Source organism: Trematomus bernacchii, unplaced genomic scaffold (assembly GCF_902827165.1).
Source record: "Trematomus bernacchii unplaced genomic scaffold, fTreBer1.1, whole genome shotgun sequence".
Classification (NCBI taxonomy): domain Eukaryota; kingdom Metazoa; phylum Chordata; class Actinopteri; order Perciformes; family Nototheniidae; genus Trematomus; species Trematomus bernacchii.
In genome coordinates, this window is record NW_022987519.1 from 787134 (window position 1) to 808189 (window position 21056).

General features: G+C 39.8%; 1 protein-coding gene across 1 annotated transcript in view; it reads right to left on the reverse strand.

Moving 5' to 3' along the window:
• Positions 1-11334, reverse strand: part of ptprz1a (protein tyrosine phosphatase receptor type Z1a) — a 73335-nt gene extending 62001 nt beyond the window's left edge. Inside the window, exons 1-3 of the mRNA XM_034117195.1 lie at positions 11328-11334; positions 10105-10167; positions 2829-3008 (exon numbers count right to left, since the gene is read on the reverse strand). Of these exons, the coding sequence (XP_033973086.1) occupies positions 2829-3008; positions 10105-10167; positions 11328-11334 (250 nt within the window). The remainder of the gene's footprint in view (positions 1-2828; positions 3009-10104; positions 10168-11327) is intronic.
• Positions 11335-21056: the final 9722 nt, after the last annotated feature.

Sequence of the window (21056 nt, forward strand, 5' to 3'; positions counted from 1 at the left end):
ACAATTTCACTTAACAATTACCTTGAATGCAGACTGCAGGTTATTGTGTGTCACACCACTTAGAGCGAGGAAATATTCAAAAGGCTCTCAAGCCTGTCAAATGAGGAACTGGTAACTGTATCCTTTACAATAGGACACCACGTTATAAGGAAAAGGCTTATCGCTTAGTGTCTGTCTGTGAGAAACTGTCTTTAGAAATACAGACGGACAGGAGGGAAGGACATAAGGAAACTGTTTTATATAAGCTGACACAAAACACAGCTTTGGAAAACGATGCAGATGCCTTTAACCTGTTTAGCCCTGAGCCTGTTTTCCAGGTCGAAAATGACATTCCCAGAACAAATGACTATAACTTCACTTCTAAAAGGGGTAAATTAATAATCTTTTTTCTCAAAGCAATGATAAACCTGTGAGTTGGATGTAGAAGAGTCAGAATCAATATAGATTTTTTTTTAATTTAAAGTAAATTCAGATTGAACATAGTAAAAAAAATGTAAATTATAGTGTCTGTCCAAAAAAAAACATTACTTATAGTGAAAACTACCCTTGAATGATGGGATGGTAGACTAAAAGGTTTAGGAATCCCAACTATAACATATAATAAGTACCCTGTATCAAGATTGATGCAAAACAAGTGACATTTGACCTTTTAGAGAGATTTAGAAAAAAAAACCCACTTCTGGGGTCATTTGGGTGGATTTGACCTATCTCTGGCCCCCCTCGGTCGATTTTGATGATTGACACCTCTTTTTAACCGTTAGAGCCAATGGAATCGAGGGGAAGTTCCACATACTTCCCCTCGAAGTATGTGGAACATGTTACCAAATAAGGAGTGAGGGTGCCGCGTAGCCAGAATACCCAAAACAGGAAGCTGTCATACACTCTAGTAGCTATCATTAGCAGCTAATATGAAAACTCAGTTTTTGACATAAAAATTGAATTATGGATTATCAGTAATTTTTTCAAAGTGACAGACACTGTGTTCTGATCGCTCAGTGATGATACTGATATTTCTGGAATCTGTGGAATCTCAGCTTGCTAATCGATATCTTGTATGTGCAGTTACGATAAGTAATAAGGGTATTTATACCGTGAGTTATGTGCTAAGTGCGTTAGAATATTTTCGCTCAGGGCTCATTTAGACGCTTCTTGTGAGACTTGTGTTTTGTTTCGGTAAAAATGGTTCATATCGTCAGGTAGCTGGGTGTCTTCCCGTTAAGTGAGTATGACGCATTCATAGTTTATTACATTTTAAGAAGCCCTGAGACAGTTTCGTGAGAAAAAAAGCCTGTTAAGCCTTAGCTAAGGCCTTAACTAAGGCTTAACAGGTTAATGTCATAATAAAATCTAATGATTTTAGGAATTTTACTTTTACTTAATTTGTTTATCATAAAAAAAAAATGATGTCAATGTGCAACTTTTTTAAACCTAAAAAGCTCAGGTTAAAACTCAAGAAAAAAAAAATCACACCCTGGCTCGACACACTCTAGAATACCAATAAATTAAGGAATATATGAAAAAACATGATATAACAGCTTAAGCTAAAGAGGTGTTGACCTTGTGTACTGCGAACAACTTTAACAGCATTACAAAGTTAAAGCAGCATTCAGAGTAAGCTGAAAACACAAAAATGACATATTATGACCATAAAAAGTAGTCGTTGCTAACATGTTAGCAACCAGCAGCTCACATCAGAACAATATGACTCATTAGGAGTCTTGTTTCTACTCAAAGCAAGTCCAATTTTCTCTATTTTTGCTCTGTGTTTGGTCTCCACCAGCTCCTAAGGGAAACATCCGTCCCTTTAACTGCTAAATGCTCCACTGTGTGGACCTGCTAGTCTCAAACATGTGTCTGTAGACTTTTTAATACGAGCCGGGTGTGGATTTATTCAGCTTTTTATCTGAAAACGTAACAATAATAGCGTTGAGAGGAAACAAAACGGTAAAGTTGTGTTAACTAAAAAGCTAAGGAAAGGATATGTTATGCAATTATCTGGAAGTTTGTAATAAACCATTACTTTCTAATGTATACAAGTCCTTGTATTATGCAATAACACATGCAGTTTTGTATTAATCTGCCAAATGTTGTAATAAACAGAATTAATGAAATCACGATGTAATACAAGATATTTGATAGGAAAGCTAAGGAATATGTAACACTTAGGCCAAACAAGATGTTTTATAATCCCATAATATTTATAATTAATATTCATAACATTTAAAAATGTAATTTAACACAACATATTTATTATTTGAATATTAATATTGTGTTATTAAATTCGGATTTTTTATTTTTTTTTATTTAATTTTTTTTCGAAACCCTATTTTCTAATAACCACTGCAATATATAATCATTAATAACAAAATCCGGTGAAATTATATAAGTTCCGGCTTTTTATATGCAGTGAAGTTATTACACGATGCAGTGTTAATCACTACGACCAACCCCTTTGATCATTAGTTATTATATGAATGAAACGTGGATTAACCCTTATGTTGTGTTCAGGTCTCCCGTGACCCGTTGGGGGAAATTGTATTCTAATATTAGTCTATCATAGTCAGATAACATAATTATCCACTGTCTTCACCATAGGGAATATAACGTTTACTTAAATATGTGGTGTAATGTGTTTTAGCGTCATCAAATTAAATTACAACAGGATTGTACGGTTATGAATGCGTAATAAGTTATGATGTAGTTCAAACAATATTGGATGATAGTAATTCTTTTTGATTGTTTTGGACTGAGATAAATCATGGCTCAAAATGGACCCGCGAATGGTAACAGCTTTCGAACACAACACAAGGATTCAGGAGATCTCTTACCGGTCTTCCCATCGTTCTTGATGGTTGTCCTTTCGGCCGTCAGCGTCTCCCAGCCCTCGAACCGGAGCTTCTGAAACTGAAGCTTCACCTGGGCTAGACTCTCCTCGATGTTGATGGGGGATTGCTTGGCGTTGCTGCAGGATGGGAACTTCTTGGCCCAGTTGTTCTGATTTAAAGTTCCTGAAAAGCAAACGGAAGGTTTCAGAGGAAGCTGTTGAGGTACTAACAAAGCAAACACCATGGCGGGAACCCAAAACATATGAGATATTATAGGAGAGAACACATTCTATACACACACTGATTTCATTCCTACCAGTGCAATTGTTTTTTTTTATATTATTTGCGAAGAATACACATTATATTGATGCATTATAATTCATGCTATAAAAGGTCACCTATCATGCTATTTTTAGGCAAAGCATGGGTCTCAGATAAATAAGAATATATAAAAAATATGTCTATGAGGTGTTTTGCTCAAAATACCAAACAGATCACCCATTCTAGCCTCAAACCCCTCTACTTCAGCCCTGTTAGAGAAGTGCTGATTCTGGGTATAAAGCTTCTTCTTTTTTTTTTAAAGGGGGGCGGAGCTTATGCGGGAGATTCTACAGCAGATTGTCAGCTAAACACTGCCGTGATGAAACGCCATATCATGTTCCAAACCACATCAAGGATTATTTCTGAAACAGTATGGAGCTCAAACTCTTTTCTCTCTCTCATGTTTACCACAAGGTGAATTCCTTTTTATATGTCCTGCTTCTTTACACATACGCTCTCCAGTACAGGTTAGCTTTGAGTGTTAGCGATGCTAATGTAAACAAAGACCATATTACGTCCAAAACACATCACGCATTGTCTCTGATAGCAACGTTTCTGATAGGGCTGTGAGTGTAAAGCCCGCCCACATTTCAGATATTACGTCATATCGGACGCAAATCTGGATCAGCTCCGTTGTTCCCCCGTTTTTAGAGATTTGGGTACGGAGGAAAAGAGAGAGGGTTTTATTTTCTGATGCTGCGTGAGTTCCCTGCCACACCGGGGACACATATTTATGTATTAAAGACATCAAGAAGTGCATTTTGCATGATAGGAGACCCTAAATGTTGCATCAGGTAAAGGTTGGATAGATGCAAAAAAGATTATAATAGTTTGCAAAATAAGCAGACAAAAGAAATGTATCCTTGCGCAGTTGAAAGTACAATATTGTTTGACAAAATGTTGGCAGGTTGTGGCTTGTTCTGATTTAAAGTTCCTGGGGGGCAAACAGAAACAAGAGTTCAGAGGAAGCTGTCGTTGGAACGATCAGGAGCTCCTTGGAAATTGCACCAAAGAAAACGACCCATGGAGTTTGAATATCTAAACTAGTAGAGAGGTATACACATTAAAAAAACTGAATCCAAGATGTACTGTAAACATAATGAGCAATAGAAAGATAACATTGAATACAATATTTGAAATATCATATATATATAACAATTAGAGTAAGAATTAAAAGATGCCCTATTCTGCTTTTGGGGATTTCCCCTTTCCTACGTATATTGCAGCGGTTCCCAACCTTTTTCAACTCAGAGCCCACTTAACCTGTTCCACTCTGAGCCTGTTTTTCAGGTCTCAGGCTCGAAAATGACATTCCCAGAACAAATGACCATATCTTCCCTTCTAAAAGGGTTAAATTAATAATCTTTTTTCTCAAAGTAATGATAAACCTGTGAGTTGGATGTAGAAGTGTCAGAATCAATATAAATGTTTTTTATTTTAAAGAAAATTCAGATTTTACATAGTAAAAAACTGTAAATTATAGTGTCCGTCCAAAAATTATTTTTTACAGATAGTGAAAACTACCCTTGGATGATGGGTTAGTAGACTAAAAGCTTTAGGAATCCAAAGTACAACATATAATAAGTACCCTGTATCAAGATTGATGCAAAACAAGTGAAATTTGACCTTTTTAGAGAGATTTAGCCAAAAACTGGGCCATCTGGGGTCATTTGGGTGGATTTGACCCATCTCTGGCCCCCCTTGCTCGATTTGGTTGGTTGACATACCCTTGTGACCGTTAGAGCCAATAGAATCGAAGGAGGAGACTCACATACACACACATTGTAAAGAAAAAATGTGGCCGCTTCGTGTGTGGAAAACGAAACCACACTGGAGGAATGTCTCCTTCTGGAGTTTGGAAACTAAAATGCAGTTGTATTGCTTATGGATTATCAGAAATAATTTCAAAGAAGGCACAGACACATAGGATGAACCTATGGATTAACTGCAGCATCGTTTTTTTATCGTTTTAATGCCATTGAAGACCACTTTTGACCAAGGTAAGCCATATTTACATGTTTAGCTTCTTAGCTCCACATGTGATGATGTACGCTTTCGTTGATAGCGTCGCGAATGTTTATCACTGAGTGTTGAGGTGGGCACCGGTAGATTCAGTGTCTCCAGGACACCAAAAAAGAGTGTTTGGTTGTGCATCTAGGATAAGTAATAAGGGAGTTATGAGTGAGTTTAAGTGCCTTTGTAGGTCCCGTTTTTTCGATCGAGGCTAATTCAGAGGCTGAGTGCTAGCATTGTGGGTTTTTTTTGAAAAAAAAAATTAAAAAGATCAGTTAGCTGAGTTTCTTCCTGTTACATGGATATAACACATTCATAGTTTTATTCAATATTAAGATTCCTTAGACGTTGTTTCCTGCAAATGATGCGTTTATCCGCCCGGTACCGGGGGCAAGGTGTGAAACAGGTTAAGAATCTAAAGAATGTTTGCGGCCCACATTCAACCATAAACAATACGGAGGCTAAATAAAGTACTTTTTATTTTAATTAGAAAAGGAGCTGGCCATCAGTAACAAACAGACATTTTTATTACACGATTTAGTTGAATACTCGATTCTGATTGGTCAATTCAGAACATGTGACACGTTGTTAATCCAGTAGAACAGACCGTTGTCAAGGACTGTAATGACCGTTGCTAAGGAGGATCAAGAAAGAGAAAGGAAAAGAGGTTCAAATTAAAAAATAAATCGTAATAATGAAATGTTTCCAAACAAATCATAATGTTTTGCAAATTATTTGGTGGCCCACATGCAATGCTTTTCGCGGACCACTAAGGGGCCGCGGCCCACAGGTTGGGAACCGCTGCTATATAGGTTTTAGTGCATGTAAATGGTCTACTGTACAAAGGCTAAAATCACAAACAATTTAAAAAGAGCATGGAGTAGAATAATATATAAAATACTCAATTAAAGTACAAGTACTGTACCTCATTGTGTTTTCCACCACAGTTAAACGGTCAGTTTTCGTAGATATTGAAGTAAATCCCTCTTAAAATGGTAAAAAGGATGATGGGGAAAAAAGGCTACAAAAATCCATAAATAGTACATACGAGTTATTCTTGTCTCATTAGTTGGATAAATAATCTTTATCATATTTCGCAAAGACCACTTACAGATGTGCTAACGCTGAGCTAACACGCTAATCACCTCCAGCTGTTCTGCTGCTTTAATGTTAATATCAACTCGTGCAGATTTGTTCTCTTGCAGATCTCATTAGGGTCAAAGTCAAAGATGTTTTAAAGCTGACTTTGACTCTGAAGCCTGCAGCGTTCTGCCAACAACTCAAAACAAAGAGTTCAGACTCAGGTTTCCTCTCTCAAACACAACGCTGACATGACGGATGGAATAAATACAGCGCGGTAAGTGTGTAAGAAAACCAGGAATACAAATTATACTTCACTTTAATTACATGCGTGTATGCTATTGCACCTCAAAGTGAACCGAACAGATGTAATCCTGCAGCTCATATTCCCGTCTAACTGATCTACAGCTTCAGGCTTTTAGCTTCACTTTTATTGCATGTGAGTTTCTGCTCATATATATTGAAGAAGGACTACATCTGGGTTTGATCACTTCTGCTCAGAGTTTTTCGATTAAATCCAGAATTTTTCCTTTCAATCCAGTTAGTGTGAAGTACTAGAAGTTCTGGAGGTGGGTTGGTGGTCGAAGTTCAGGATTTCTTGTGCGTATTTGGATAAAAGGCAGATGATATTTAGAAAGACCCTCTGCTGATGTTCAGGTGTTTCAGGCAGGTGGGTCTGAGAGGATGTTTCTCTGAGAGGATGTTTCTCTGAGAGGATGTTTCTCTCAGAGAGATTGTTTTTCAGAGACTGCACTGACCTCACCACCTTCAAAAAACGTACAAAAACTCACCTCTTCAATCTGGCTTTTGATGTGTGATTGTTGCTGTATTGCTTGATTTTAATGTGACTTTAACTATATTTATTTGTTGTTCTTTTCTTTTCACTTACTCTGTAAAGCGACTTTGAGCACCTGTAAAAGCGCTTTCAAAATAAATCTATTATTATTATTATTAATATTATTATTATGTTTAATATCATACCAGAAAACTATTTTATAAATTGGTCTGGGGTGTTGTTGTTGTTGTTTTTAAAGGGGACCTATCATGCAAAATGCACTTTTTTATGTCTTTTATACATCAATATGTGTCCCCGGTGTGTCAGGGAACTCACGTCAGAAAATAAAACCCTCTCTCTTTTCCTCCGTACCCAAATCTCTAAAAACGGGGGAACAACGGAGCTGATCCAGATTTGCATCCGATATGACGTAATATCTGAAATGTGGACCCACGGCCCTATCAGAAACGTTGCTATCAGAAACAATGCCCGATTGTTTTGGACGTAATATGGTTGGTGTTTACATTTTTTTAAAGCTTTATACCCAAAATCATCACTTTTGAAACAGGAAGTGAAATAGAGGGATATGAGGCATGGCTAGAATGGGTGATCTGTTTGGGATTTTGAGCAAAACACTTCATAGACATGTTTTTTATATATTTTTATATATCTGAGACCTATGCTATTGCCTAGAAATAGCATGATAGGTGACCTTTAAGCACTATTGAAGGTAAGTAAACCAAGTTATTTTAATCAAATCTCACCATCTGCTGTTTCTCAAAAAGGTAATCAATAATCATCTCATTGTAATCCTTCAATCAACTGCATTATATCCACTGCTTGAGGTGTGATATGTAAAAAGGTAAAAAGGCAGATTTATACAAACACAATACTCAACTCTAACCAAACCTCAACCAGAGTGTTGATAAAACAGTGATTTCTATTGGTTTTGAAATATGTCTAAAAATATATATGTCGATTTTGGAGTTTATTTGAAGTCAACTAAGACATTTAAATCAAAGTTCAACATCTGCTGTCCCCCGAAGAAACAAACAAACTCTTTTTTTATTGGAATCCATCACACAGCTCTAAAATAGCCACCGCTCAAAGTCTGACGGTTAAAAGATAGCTCTCAGATTTACAACCCAACACACCCGAACATGCAGCGACAAGGTTCAGCTGCACCCAAAACCCCCGCCATCATAATTATTATCATTTGCTTATTAAAACCTGTTCCCAGCTTTAGTCAAAACAATTTTCCATTACGTTATAATAAAGTTTTGGATGTTTAAATGATGGGTTACGTTGAGAGTCGTTGATTCTTGGAATAGATCAAAGAAGGAGCTTGAAGATTCAATAATCATCTTCCACCTGTAACGCTGTAAATGCCTTGATTATATTATATTATTCAGTTTTATTACATGGCTTAGGTGAATACTCGATAAAATGAAATAAAACATAACAAATATAAGAAGGTTCGCACAGTTTAAAGTCATGAAGCTTGTGTTTTTAATTTTAATGTATTATTAAAAAGCGTTTAAGAACTTTTTCATTTAGATTCCTTTAGCAGAAAAAAGCCAGATGTTCCTCGTAACGATGCAGATGTTTGCAGCTTTTGTGCTAATTACGTGTTGTTCACACAGCTGCTGTGTGTCTGTGAGCAGGTCACATGACTCTCTGTCTGCGCTCTGATTGGCTGTTAAGAGCTTTTTCCACCAGAGGACAAAGAGCCAGAACCAGGTCAGAGAGGATTCTGGGTCAGGACGAACATTAGCATGTCAATGGAGAAAGACACACACAGATATATACACACACACAGACACTGGAGAACACACACTAAAACCAGGGGAAAGAAGACATTCTCAAAGCACGCACGCACGCACGCGCACACACACACACACACACACACACACACACACACACACACACACACACACACACACACACCCACACACACACACACACACACACACACACACACACACACACACACACACACACACACACACACACACACACACACCACACAGCACACACACACACACACACACACACACACACACACACACACACACACACACACACACACACACACACACACCACACAGCACACACACCACACACACACACACACACACACACACACACACACACACACACACACACACACACACACACACACACACACACACACACACACACACACACACACACACACACACACACACACACACACACACACACACACACACACACACACACACACACACACACACACACATCACACACACACACACACACACACACACACACACACACACACACACACACACACACACACACACACACACACACACACACACACACACACACACACACACACACACACACACACACACACACACACACACACACACACACACACACACACACACACACACACACACACACACACACACACACACACACACACACACACACACACACACACACACACACACACACACACACACACACACACACACACACACACACACACACACACACACACACAGTCTGGAAGTCAATGGTGTTCTGAACGTGTTTTTGGCTGTTAGCCTTAAATAAGGTATGTGGTTAACACCGAAGAGATTTTAACATTTTGAAAATACGTCAGTAAATTTAAATACAATGCTTCCTTTGCAACAATCTGCCCGAGTACAGATCTGCAGAAGTAATATAGACGGTAGAAAAATAACTGAAGAATCATAATTAAATAATCAGAACTCAGTAAACTCATTTGATTTGTCTGGATAAAGAATCTTTTATTCTCTCAGTCACTTCCTTTTGCTGCAAACATGAATCTCTTTAGCCTATAAGCTACTGTAAACACCACAGAGCTACATTCCTCCTGTCACTCGTCACCAGATGTTTGAGAGACAAAGACTAAACAAACAAACGCCAAACCCTCCGCTGACTCACAGGACGTTATTCCAGTCTTTTCATACACAGAGGTGAAAGAGAAAGTAGTCTGTTGGTCACCGAGCTCTCCGTGTGGGTAAGAGCTGAAATACTTTACATATTATTATGAATCCCTCCGGTGTGACTCACCTGCGTACGACCAGTCGATGTCCTCGGAGAACTTGCGTTGATTCCTGTATGCATATCCTTCAGCTGCAAGAAAAACAAAAAGAGAAATGGTAATTTAAAAGATTTTATATTGAGTAGTAATGACAGATCGTCGGTTAAGTGCTCTTTAAGTGCAGGTAACATGCAGTCAACGATCATTAAATACACCTTATTTAGAATTGACTCCACAGATTATAGCTTTAAAATAGGTTCAAAGTTTTACTGAGACAAATGTATTTTTTTATTCCTGAGAGGACACATATAGTCGTGTGTTGGACCGTAATGGGTTTTCGTGATATATGCATTTCCTTTGATTTGCTGCCCAACATCGAGTCACACTGAGGAAGCATTGAGCAGCTGCGTCAGAAATCTAAAAACACACCGAAACACACTTTAAACTTTCCAACACAGGCTTCTCTGAAACCACACAGGATCACTGAGTCACTTACAACAAAGTGAGTTTTTATTTGGTTTGCTTCCTATAGAGTGGTGCGTCCTACAACCCGGAAGTGAGTCAGCATTTCACCACTTCCTGTTCCCTCGTCTCAGAGCCAATGGGATTTCTGAACATGTTTTTGGAAAATATCTGGAAATAAGGTCTGTGGTTGAGACACATTGAAGAGACGGATCACGTTTTGTTCTACGACATTAAATCCATCAGCAGTGACCCCACTGGTGATTTCTGAAGAGTTGACGTGTCTGAGAAACGATGGTTGTTACCAAGTGGCTGAATAGGACTACAGAAGTTGTGGAGGACGTTGTACGTCATTACGCCGAACACGTAAACACTCCTCTAAGTTTGTTTGCACCTGTTCTGCTTGAAAGCAAGTACCTGCCTCCTGCAAAGTGTTCAAACAAACGCTTCAACTCGTACCATTTAGAATCTGTGTGTTTGAATATGGATCTTAAGTTGGCGTGACGTTGAAGTCGTGCTGCTGGACTCGCCTGTAGTTCCTTTATAGCATCACGTTAGCATTTTGCTTCTGGAGATTAGATTTACGATTAGAACATTATAAAAGTAGGATAGACATGTGGAGATTATCCGACTGAACAAAACGTGCATTCATCAAACAGGTTCGTTTTCCACAGACCTTATTTACAGCTCTTTTCCTAAATCCTATGGAGAAATCCTGTTGCTTTTTTGTCGAGGGAACCAGCAGCTTACTTCCGGGTTTTAGGACGCGTCACTGCACCACTCTATAAACCTCTCATCCCGGCTCTTAAAAACAAATTGTTTTACCTTTGTTTTATCGCTCTGAAAATATACCTTCCTTCCGCCTCACTTTGGTACGTTCCTTACTTATAACTTACTTCTAAAACTCTAACATCAACATCTACAAGTGCATCTATGTAACTAGCTTGTGTGCGGCTATCCCAAGTCCATATTGGGTCAAGTTGGGATGCAGGTAGAACCCATAATGCTCCATACAAACACCTTTACCCAGTAAAACCGTGGCAGAAATAACATTGTATTCTTCAGGAAGAGCACAGGCTGTTTTATTAGATTGCATCGGAGGAGATATATAGTGTACACTAAAGATGGGTCCAAGTGCAGGAGAAAGAGAAATCCAAATAAAAAAGAGATGCAATAATGTAAGATATCTCGTCATTTTCATTTGGTAATTCGATTTTGGAAGTCAAAACATGTCTTCGAGAAGATTCTGGATCTAATAAAAGGATATGAAGGATTACAAATGTTGATTTGAATGTGTTATCATGTGATTTTATCTACACTCTAATAATCACAATTCCCCTGTGGGGTGAATAAAGGATTTAAGAGGTAGTCAAACTAAAAGGAATAAGGCTTTCTGGACTCAAAGAGACATTTTTGAGGTGCTCTTTAGATAAGGACATGTAAACACACAAATCACAACCTCTCTTGGAAGCAATCTAAAAAAAAACAGTGAAAATGTCCTTGTTTTAATGGCATAGTAACGATGGCTTTTTGGGGCGTATTAGGGAGTCATTAGTAGGGAAATGACAGAATGACGGGAATGAGAGATGACATGATGCTGGACTAGAAACAGGAACGTTTTGGTTCATGACACCCAGATGGTAGATTGAATACTTATATTAAAGAGTATTTAATGACTGAGAGGTGTACCAGCGCTTCAGACCTCGTAGGCTCCACAACCAACAAAGCAAACCAAACTGTGGTGAGCAATCATCCCAAATCCAAAGACAAAACGGCAATCTTTCCGCACAATATCCAATATTAATGCCTTATTCTCAGCATACGTCTCCCTCCCTCCCTTCCTTCCTTCCTCCCTTCCTACCTTCCTTCCTCGTGACCTTGCAGACTATCTACTTTCCCTCTGACTCTCCTGATGTATATAATGAGATTTTCTCGGCGGCGAGATGTCAGGAGGCGACATCATTAACCCGAGCGGCTGTCCGGGCATCTGTCACGTTAATGAAGTGGAGTCGGGGGCCTGAGGGGCCGTTAGAGAACGACACCTCATTATCATAACAGAGCAACGAGGGACAAAAGACAAAGAGCAGAGGTCACATGACACACAGAGGTCACATGACACGCAGAGGAAACACAGTGACGCCATGAGGTGTGCGTTTACAAGAAGTCACTGTATTGGGAAAAATGTTGGGAATTTATCGACGGAAATTCCTCCAAAGGGGAGAAACATATAATAGGGTTTGACTCATGTTGGGAAAACACTGAATGCCCTCTTCCAATATCAGAGTAACATGATAACAAAGGTATCCCAACTGTAGCTGTGTGCATGACAGGATGTATGATTACCTAGAAGAGCATCAGGACTGTTTTAGGCATATGATAGCTATGTGATTAACATGATGATTCAGCCTCTATGGAGATAGACATATAACAAGCATGCTCATTTCTGACGTGGAGCTAATCTGAAGTAAACATTGAATACTGCTTTCTATTCCTCCATCTTGTGACTGTGTAACTCCCTCTCTTGGATATCAGCATGTGAAGGACACTGTTCAGGAACTAGTTGATGCTCTGTATGTGATGACTACTTCCATTCTGGAGAGGATCACAAATACATGGATCCTGAGATTGAAGCTCAAGCTGGTGACCAGGGATTATTAACATTTAGAAGTATTAAGAAAAAGTCCGAATTTGAGATTTTGAGAAAAAGTCATAATTTTGAGGAAAAAGTCATAATTTTTTTAGATTTTGAGAAAAATTCATAATTTTGAGAAAAAGTCAGCATTTTGAGAAATTTGAGAAAAAGTCAGCATTTTGAGAAAAAGTCAGCATTTTGAGAAAAAGTCAGCATTTTGAGAATTTTGAGAAAAAGTCAGCATTTTTAGGAAAGAAAACGTGTAAACAAACTTTGTTGTGTAAGATCAGACTTCCCCTTTGAATACAACAGCATGAAATTATATCAAAAACTAGTCTTGGCAGTGCCCTTCCCAACCTTTACGCGATTACTTATGCCACCTTTGTTTGGGGATCAGCTGTCTTCATCTCAACCTTCATTTTGATCTCAACTATCTGTACAGTGTTTTGTTTGTTCATTGGTCATAGGAGTGGCTGTTACGACCAGTGACGTAACATAACAATGCCTGCCGGCCATGTTTAAAACGTTTAAAGTGTAAAAGTTACAGGTTAAGTCAATGGGTGGCGGTCGCTAGTATCCTCCAAAGATGGACGACTTGCTTTTGATGACGTCACATTCCCATTCCCTATAGAGATTCTTCACGTCAACATTCAAACTTAAGAATCATGCATCCCTCACACCAACCAAAATGCCATCAAGAGTTTCAAACTCATAAATCTCTCTCGCGTGTTGAGAACCTTCTTCCCAAATTACATTTGTTGACCGCTCTGTTTGAGGTGGGTTCAGAATTAATCTGCAGTAAATTAGGAGATGAGGTCTCCTGCTGCGAGGCGTTATTCCCTCTGAGATATCGCTCTAATCCAGGATTACATGTTTGACAGTCTGCAGGGCAGCACCTTCAACATGGAGACCGTCAAACAGGAAGTAAAGTTCTCGTGGTTTCCAGTGATCTGCTTAGATTAAGAGTTAAGAGGAGATCGCAATCACTTTAAAAGTTTGGATCTGATTGGGTTTTAAAACTTCCTGCGAGGTGGATTTTATCGTCCTGCAGAGGGAGCAGATGGAAGGACTTTCTACGTGGTTTAAATCAAAACGATCCATGTCTTTTTACTCCTAAAAAATAAGATAATTTCGCAGGTATGGATACAAGTTTTTGAATGAAGCAGGTGATACTTGTGTGGAGGGTTCAGGTTTAGAAAGGTGCAAAAACAAACCCAAAAATCCAGACATTTTAGCGATAGAAGATCAGATAATATAGAAGACTCATATTGAACATCATGGGATATGATTCAGCATCTTCTAAATGGACTCAGAGGGAATTTGGTATTTCTAAACCTGGATCCTATTTTCTCATGTTGTTGTCTCCAAGTAAATAATGGGGATACCGTTTTTAGAAATTGGTCCTGTAATGGCTCGCACATGTGATCCTTTCTGCACCGTCAATGTAGAGTGAGTCAACGAGAATGTGTTTCTCTGTAGGGTCATTTCAATGATGTGGTCAGACATGTGACAACAATCTTAACCCGTCATTGGTCAAAAAGAGCACATAATGCACATTAACGTTGCCTTGAATTACTTTCTCAATACTCCACCAATTGTAAAAGTTAAGGGATCAACGGATTAGGTCATATTTAGCCAGAAGCATGGATAGACTAAAATGATCTTAATCCTGCTGTCTGGCCGGCTCTGTTGTGATTAGTCGACCGCTTGGAGATGTCCCGCCCCTTTGCCTATCATTACATGTCATTTGTTAGACGCTTTTATCCAAAGCGACTTACATACTCAGTACTGTGGACAATCCCCACAGGAGCAATTTGGGGTGAAGTGTCTCAGGGACACAACGACATGCTGACTGCAGAGGGACTGGAACCTGCTATCCCCTGATTCAAAGTCCAGCACACTATCCACTGAGCCACAGCCTCCCTATCACCTTGTATCATGTACAATGTGTTGGAGCGCTAGCCAATAGAAGCGTGTTTCAGACAAGGGGGGGGGGGGAGAGAAACTCCATATGGAGGAAACATAGGGATTTCAGACTCTGCAGACCACTCACATGCACTAAAACCTCTAAAACACACTGCAGGGAAGGACAACACCAAAAAGCATAACAGGGCCTCTTTAAAGATTAAATGGAGCCTTGTAGAGGATCAGGTAAAGTTGTTTTACTCGGAATAGAAATGTACACGTATGTGACACTGTGTCATGACAGCCAATCAGAATTGAGATTACCTTCCTGCCAAGTTCTACGATACCTCATATGTGTTCAGAGACTGGACCAACATCTATGTGTTAAAAATGTATTGTTTACCACATTTTCTGCAATAACGCAAAAATCCAATGGAGAAATCCCATTGGATTTGTTTAGGGGGAACCAGGGAGATGCTGCCTTCAGGGTCCACTACGACAAAACAACATCTCTGCACCACTCCATTGACTGAGTGAATAAAGCTTTTCAAGTAGAACATCACAGATTGGTACAGTCATCCTTTTTTATTTTAGTAAAAATGTAGAAAGCTTAATCCCTAAATCTAAAGAGGGTTTAAATGTGGGAACATTAAACTCCAGCTGTGAAGACTCTAATGGTTTTGAGGAATAAAAAGAGTGACAGAGCACCAAAGTGGAACTAAACCTCCCGATGAGGAGAAGAAGAAACTCTTTCCCATGATTCATTGCATGACCATACATAGAAAGTCTGATTTACTGCAGCTCGTTCCCTTCAGCGGTAGAGAAACAATGAGCAAGAGGTGACATCGTTTTTCTACCCCTGATGTTTTATTTCCTCGCTCGGGTGACGTTCTTCACGCGGCTGCTTTCACTTAACCACCGCCTTCAAACACTCAGACTGTGGCGGGGTCACAACCTCAAAGTTTAAAAGTGCCGAGGTGAGGAGTTCAAGTAACAAGAAGCAGGTTTTAGGATGTTTTTATATCATTATCGTCTCAGGACGGAGCTTTTCCTCTCCTGTCAGTCCAACACTTTGTCACAGAGACAGATAGCTCAACTTCTCCTGGAGAGATTGTAAGAACTTTCATATTTTACTATCTTGAAGGATGATGACTGATGATTTTATCTTTCCTCTGGCACCGCTATCACAACAAAATGTCCTCTTTTATACCAAATGTAGAGCTCTTTAAAGGCTTGGATGGATGTGAAATTGATTGAATTAGCAGTTTAAAAGATGAGGTGTTAGAAAGTTAATGGATATGTTAAAATACAGGACTTATAATTAAAAGCCATGAACAGCTCCATGTGTTTGAACCCACGTTCAGCAGTGCTTCAAGCAATACTCAGCACAACAACACTCAACATAATTGTTTTAATAATATAATAAACCTTGGTGCCAATTTAACAAATAGAAGTCTATATTTTTGTGAATTGAGATCCTACCTTTGGTGTTACTCTTGTTTGAGGTGTCTCGTTAAAGGTAAAGGTGTCTTTTTCTAATTTTTAACAATAATAATAAAATAACTAAATTAGATTTATATTCCTGTTCCAGAGGAAAAGTCAGAACTCAAGGCAGAAGCTTGTGGCCAATAAGACATAAAATGTACGGACGGACAGACAGACAGACAGGAAGCTGTGTGTTCAGGTTGAAATGGAAACCAGACAATGTAAACACGAGCTCTGACATGAAACACCTGCCTGAACATCTGCAAGGTTCTATTACTGCGTGTGTTTAACAATAAACGTCTGGAGGTCCAGCAAGCCCCGAAGTACCTCGGTGTGCATCTGGATCGGACACTGTCCTTCAAACAACACCTTAAAGAAGTCAAGGCCAAGGTAACATCAAGGGTCGCGCTGATCCGCCGCCTCGCTGGAACAACCTGGGGAGCCTGCGCTAAGACGCTGCGATTATCGACCCAAGCCCTGGTCTTCTCTGCAGCGGAATACTGCGCCCCAGCCTGGAGCAGAAGCCCTCACGCAAGTAAGGTTGACGTGGTCATCAACAACGCCCTCAGGATTATAACTGGATGCTTGAAGCCTACCCCTGTGTCCCTCTTGCCAGTCCTCGCAGGAATAGCTCCGGCCGGCCTCCGACGGGAGGCTGCCACCCTCGCCCTGGCCAGGAAAGCCCAAAAGCATGACTGGCACATCCTGCATAACACGACAACGAGAGCAGCGCCTCTAAGTAGGCTCAAGTCCCGCCTCACCTTCAACAAGGCAGCACAAGAGATTCTCAATTCCACCTATGAGGACCTCTCCAGAGATGCATGGTTGGCGGCTGCTTGGAGGCAGGAGTGGGAGCTAGCCGGGCCCTCCCGCATCCATCGCTACATCTGGGACCCAGGAGATGGCGCCATAGGAGGAGACTACCTACCACGCCGGCAATGGACCACACTAAACCGCCTACGAACTGGGGTCGGTCGCTTCAAAACATCAATGAAGAAGTGGGGCCTGGCAGACAGTGCTGCATGGGAGTGCGGTGACCCTGAACAGACTGCCGAACATATAATAACCACCTGCCCTTTATATAGACCACACTACATACTGATATACACCTGAACATCAACAGGAGAGGACTCTTTAAAGTAGAGACACTACATACTGATATACACCTGAACATCAGCAGGAGAGGACTCTTTAAAGTAGAGACACTACATACTGATATACACCTGAACATCAGCAGGAGAGGACTCTTTAAAGTAGAGACACTACATACTGATATACACCTGAACATCAGCAGGAGAGGACTCTTTAAAAGTATAGACACTACATACTAATATGAACTTGAAAATCAGAATAATATATCCTCGTTAAAGTAATGAAAAAACATGGTTGTGCTTTGTTCCACCTCGGGTGGGGGTATCTTGAAAAACTAAAGGCTTTTTTGGGGGATTTGTTTCTCCACTATTAGGACGAATCAAGAGGAGGAAGTGAAGATGGGAAGAGGGGCTTACTGGAAAAGAGTGAATGAGGAGAATGGTTTGTATGGAGAACTCTTGCTCAGCGTCTGTGCAGAGAAAGAGCCCACCACTGTGTCAGTGTGTTTCTTCAGCGGAGAGTGGCCGGCTCCTCGCTGAAGAAACCCCCCCGTAGCCGGACGCTGAATAAGAGGATTAGCCCAGCCCTGAGAACTGGTGCCCATGCCAGAATGTGTCACAACGAATAACCCCCCACCAACTCCTCTCCTGATGCCAGGGGGAGTCTGAGGAGGCGGGGGTAATACCAGGCGCTCAGACTGGAGGGTGTGGCAGGTTAATCTGTGACCAGTCTGGGCTGGTATTTCTTTAAAAAGCACCGAGAAATAAATGTTGATCACCAGCAAGAAGGCAATAACTAAACTGATTTAACTGGGCGTTAGGTTGGTGTTAGGTTTGGGTTTGGCTTTGGGTTAGGTTTGGGTTCGGTTTGGGTTGGGTTTGGGTTTGGTTTGGGTTTGGGTTGGGATTGGGGTTGGGGTTAGTGTTAGGTGTGGGTTTGGGTTAGGATTGGGGTTTGGGTTGGCGTTCGGTTTGGGTTGGCGTTAGGTTTGGGGTTCTGTGTCAGGAATCATTCACACCAATCTGTGGGTGTGTAGTTATGTCATGGAGTTGGAGTTGGCTGCACCAGTTCCTTAATATGTGTTTGGCTGTGGTCGTGGTGGTGGTCTAAGTGAGATGATCCTCTTCTGTGTTGAATTTTGAAGAGCTGTGAGTGTTGGAAAGTGTCTGGCTATCGTATGTCAAGATTCAAAGGTTTTAATGTCATAAGCTACAGTGTAGAAATGGCAATGAAAATCTTATGACCCGAGCTCCTCCAACAATGCAACATATATAATAAAATACAGAAATACAAATAAAAAATAGTGCAAGAAGTCTATAAACACGTAAATAGAATATGATATGTTCAAGAACAGAATGTAAAATGTAATATTGTACAATAAAACGAGATTAAATATGGTTTATTACGGTGATAACTATTCAGATAAATAAGTAAATTATTGTTGATTATTAGTCGTTGATTATTGTGAGGGTCTGTTGCTGAAAAGTTAAGGAGGGAGAAATAAACATCTGCATTGGGGAAGATGGTGATTGCTTGGGCAGTGATGCAAATTCATTGACGGCGGGTTTGGGGTTCCGGTTTTTATTGCTGAGACCAATTTATAAAATGACACGGGTGGCTCGGTGGTAGGGTGGAGAGTACTGGCAGATTTTGAGGATGTTGAATCTCCATTCGTTGGATGAGTTGTTTGTTCTTTCCTGATTGTACTTGGAGACCGTGTTAACTGGGCTAGGGTTAGGATTAGGGTTAGCCCCCCACTAAAGAGCAGTGTTTGGATATTCTTGGAGAGGGTTATACAAGGGAAAAAATTACTAAACATCTAAGAGTGAGGAATGTTTTTGTTAGTAAATGAAAGAAACTGATTTGTGATTTCCAAGGTGCTTTACTGTATGTGTATAGTAACTTTAATAATGACCACCTTTTCTTAAGTTTCCTTTTGTCTGTTTTAAGCGATAAAAGGTCACAAGTTAACATACATTGGTTGAACGTACAAACAAAAAATAATTAGGTTATTGTCTTAGTCAGTGATTTTAAGGCAAGAGGATCCATTAGTATTTAACATTATGACCATTGCTGGAGGTTAGGTCTGTCGGTCAAAGTGAAAGAGGAGAGAGCAAGCTCTGCCCGGCAGACTGAGCTCAGGGCAGAAACATATTGTGACGATGAACAGCTGGTGTGTTTTACATTTTAGAGTTCTTACAGCAGGCCTGACAGATAAAACCTCTGCTGTCATAACATGCCTGCTAAAGCTACTGTAAACCTCCGGCTGCATGATGGTATCTTTTATCAAGGATGTCCTCCACTTGGCCCTCTAATGGAGGAGAACAGTGGAAAGTATACATCTCTTTAGATCATTAAACAGAGACTTGTAGAATCAGATCCTTTCAGTTCTCAGGAAAAGGAAAAGCAGACCTCAATCGGAGCTATGAAAACATGCTGGATTGTGGATTATAGGTTAAACCACGGAAGAGGGTTAGGGCCACATGTGATTTTTTCTTGGAGGGGGGGGGGTCTTACCAAAGGTGATTTTTTATTTAGTTTTGAGATTAAAGTCAGATTTCTGAGGTACAGTAGAAGTCAGAATTCTGAAAAATCTTACTTTTTTCAGAATTCAGACTTCATCAGTCAGAAGATTCACGTGGCCCTAAACCTCTTCAGTGGTATAATCTATCATTTATAATCCCGCATGTTTTAAGTAGCTCTGATGCTAGATTGTTGATCAGAATACTGAAAAAATATTATTTTTTTACTCTGAAAATCTGTGAGAAAGAAGTCAGTATTCTGAGATTTTTCTGAAAAAGTCAGAATGACTTTTTCACAGAATTCTGACATTGAACTGAGAAATTGTGATTTTAATCTCAGAATTGTTAGAAAAGTCAGGATAAGTCACATTTCTTTCTCAGAATGTGTAAGTCTGATCCCCAAAAAGGTTCACATGTGGCCCCTATCCTCTTCCATATCATTCTCTAAGGCATTTTTTGCATTTAGACTTTGTCTGAGATGTAAGGACCATTGAGGAAAAGGACACTCCTTTCTTTGAGTTTAAATCTCTTGCAGGAGTTCAGGTTTGATAGAAGAGTCTTTCCAGTCAGGATTTTTTTTCTTCGAAACAATCACAACCTTTCCTAAACCTCAACTAAACAGGTTTTGCACCTAAACTTGGTCACCAGTAATAGAGTAAAAGGTCTGACCACCATTATTATTATTTTTGTAATTAAGTTATGGGAGTGTGTTTATCTTCTACTGAATGCTGCAACACAAAAAAGGGAATAAAATCACACCTTCTTTATCATTCATTTCCATAAAGAGCAAACAAAGCAGCTTTAAAAGATAATCAATTAAAGTTGAAGTATTAAAATATGTAACACGGTTTGTCTTGAAGTGCAAACCTTGTTCTCTTAACTT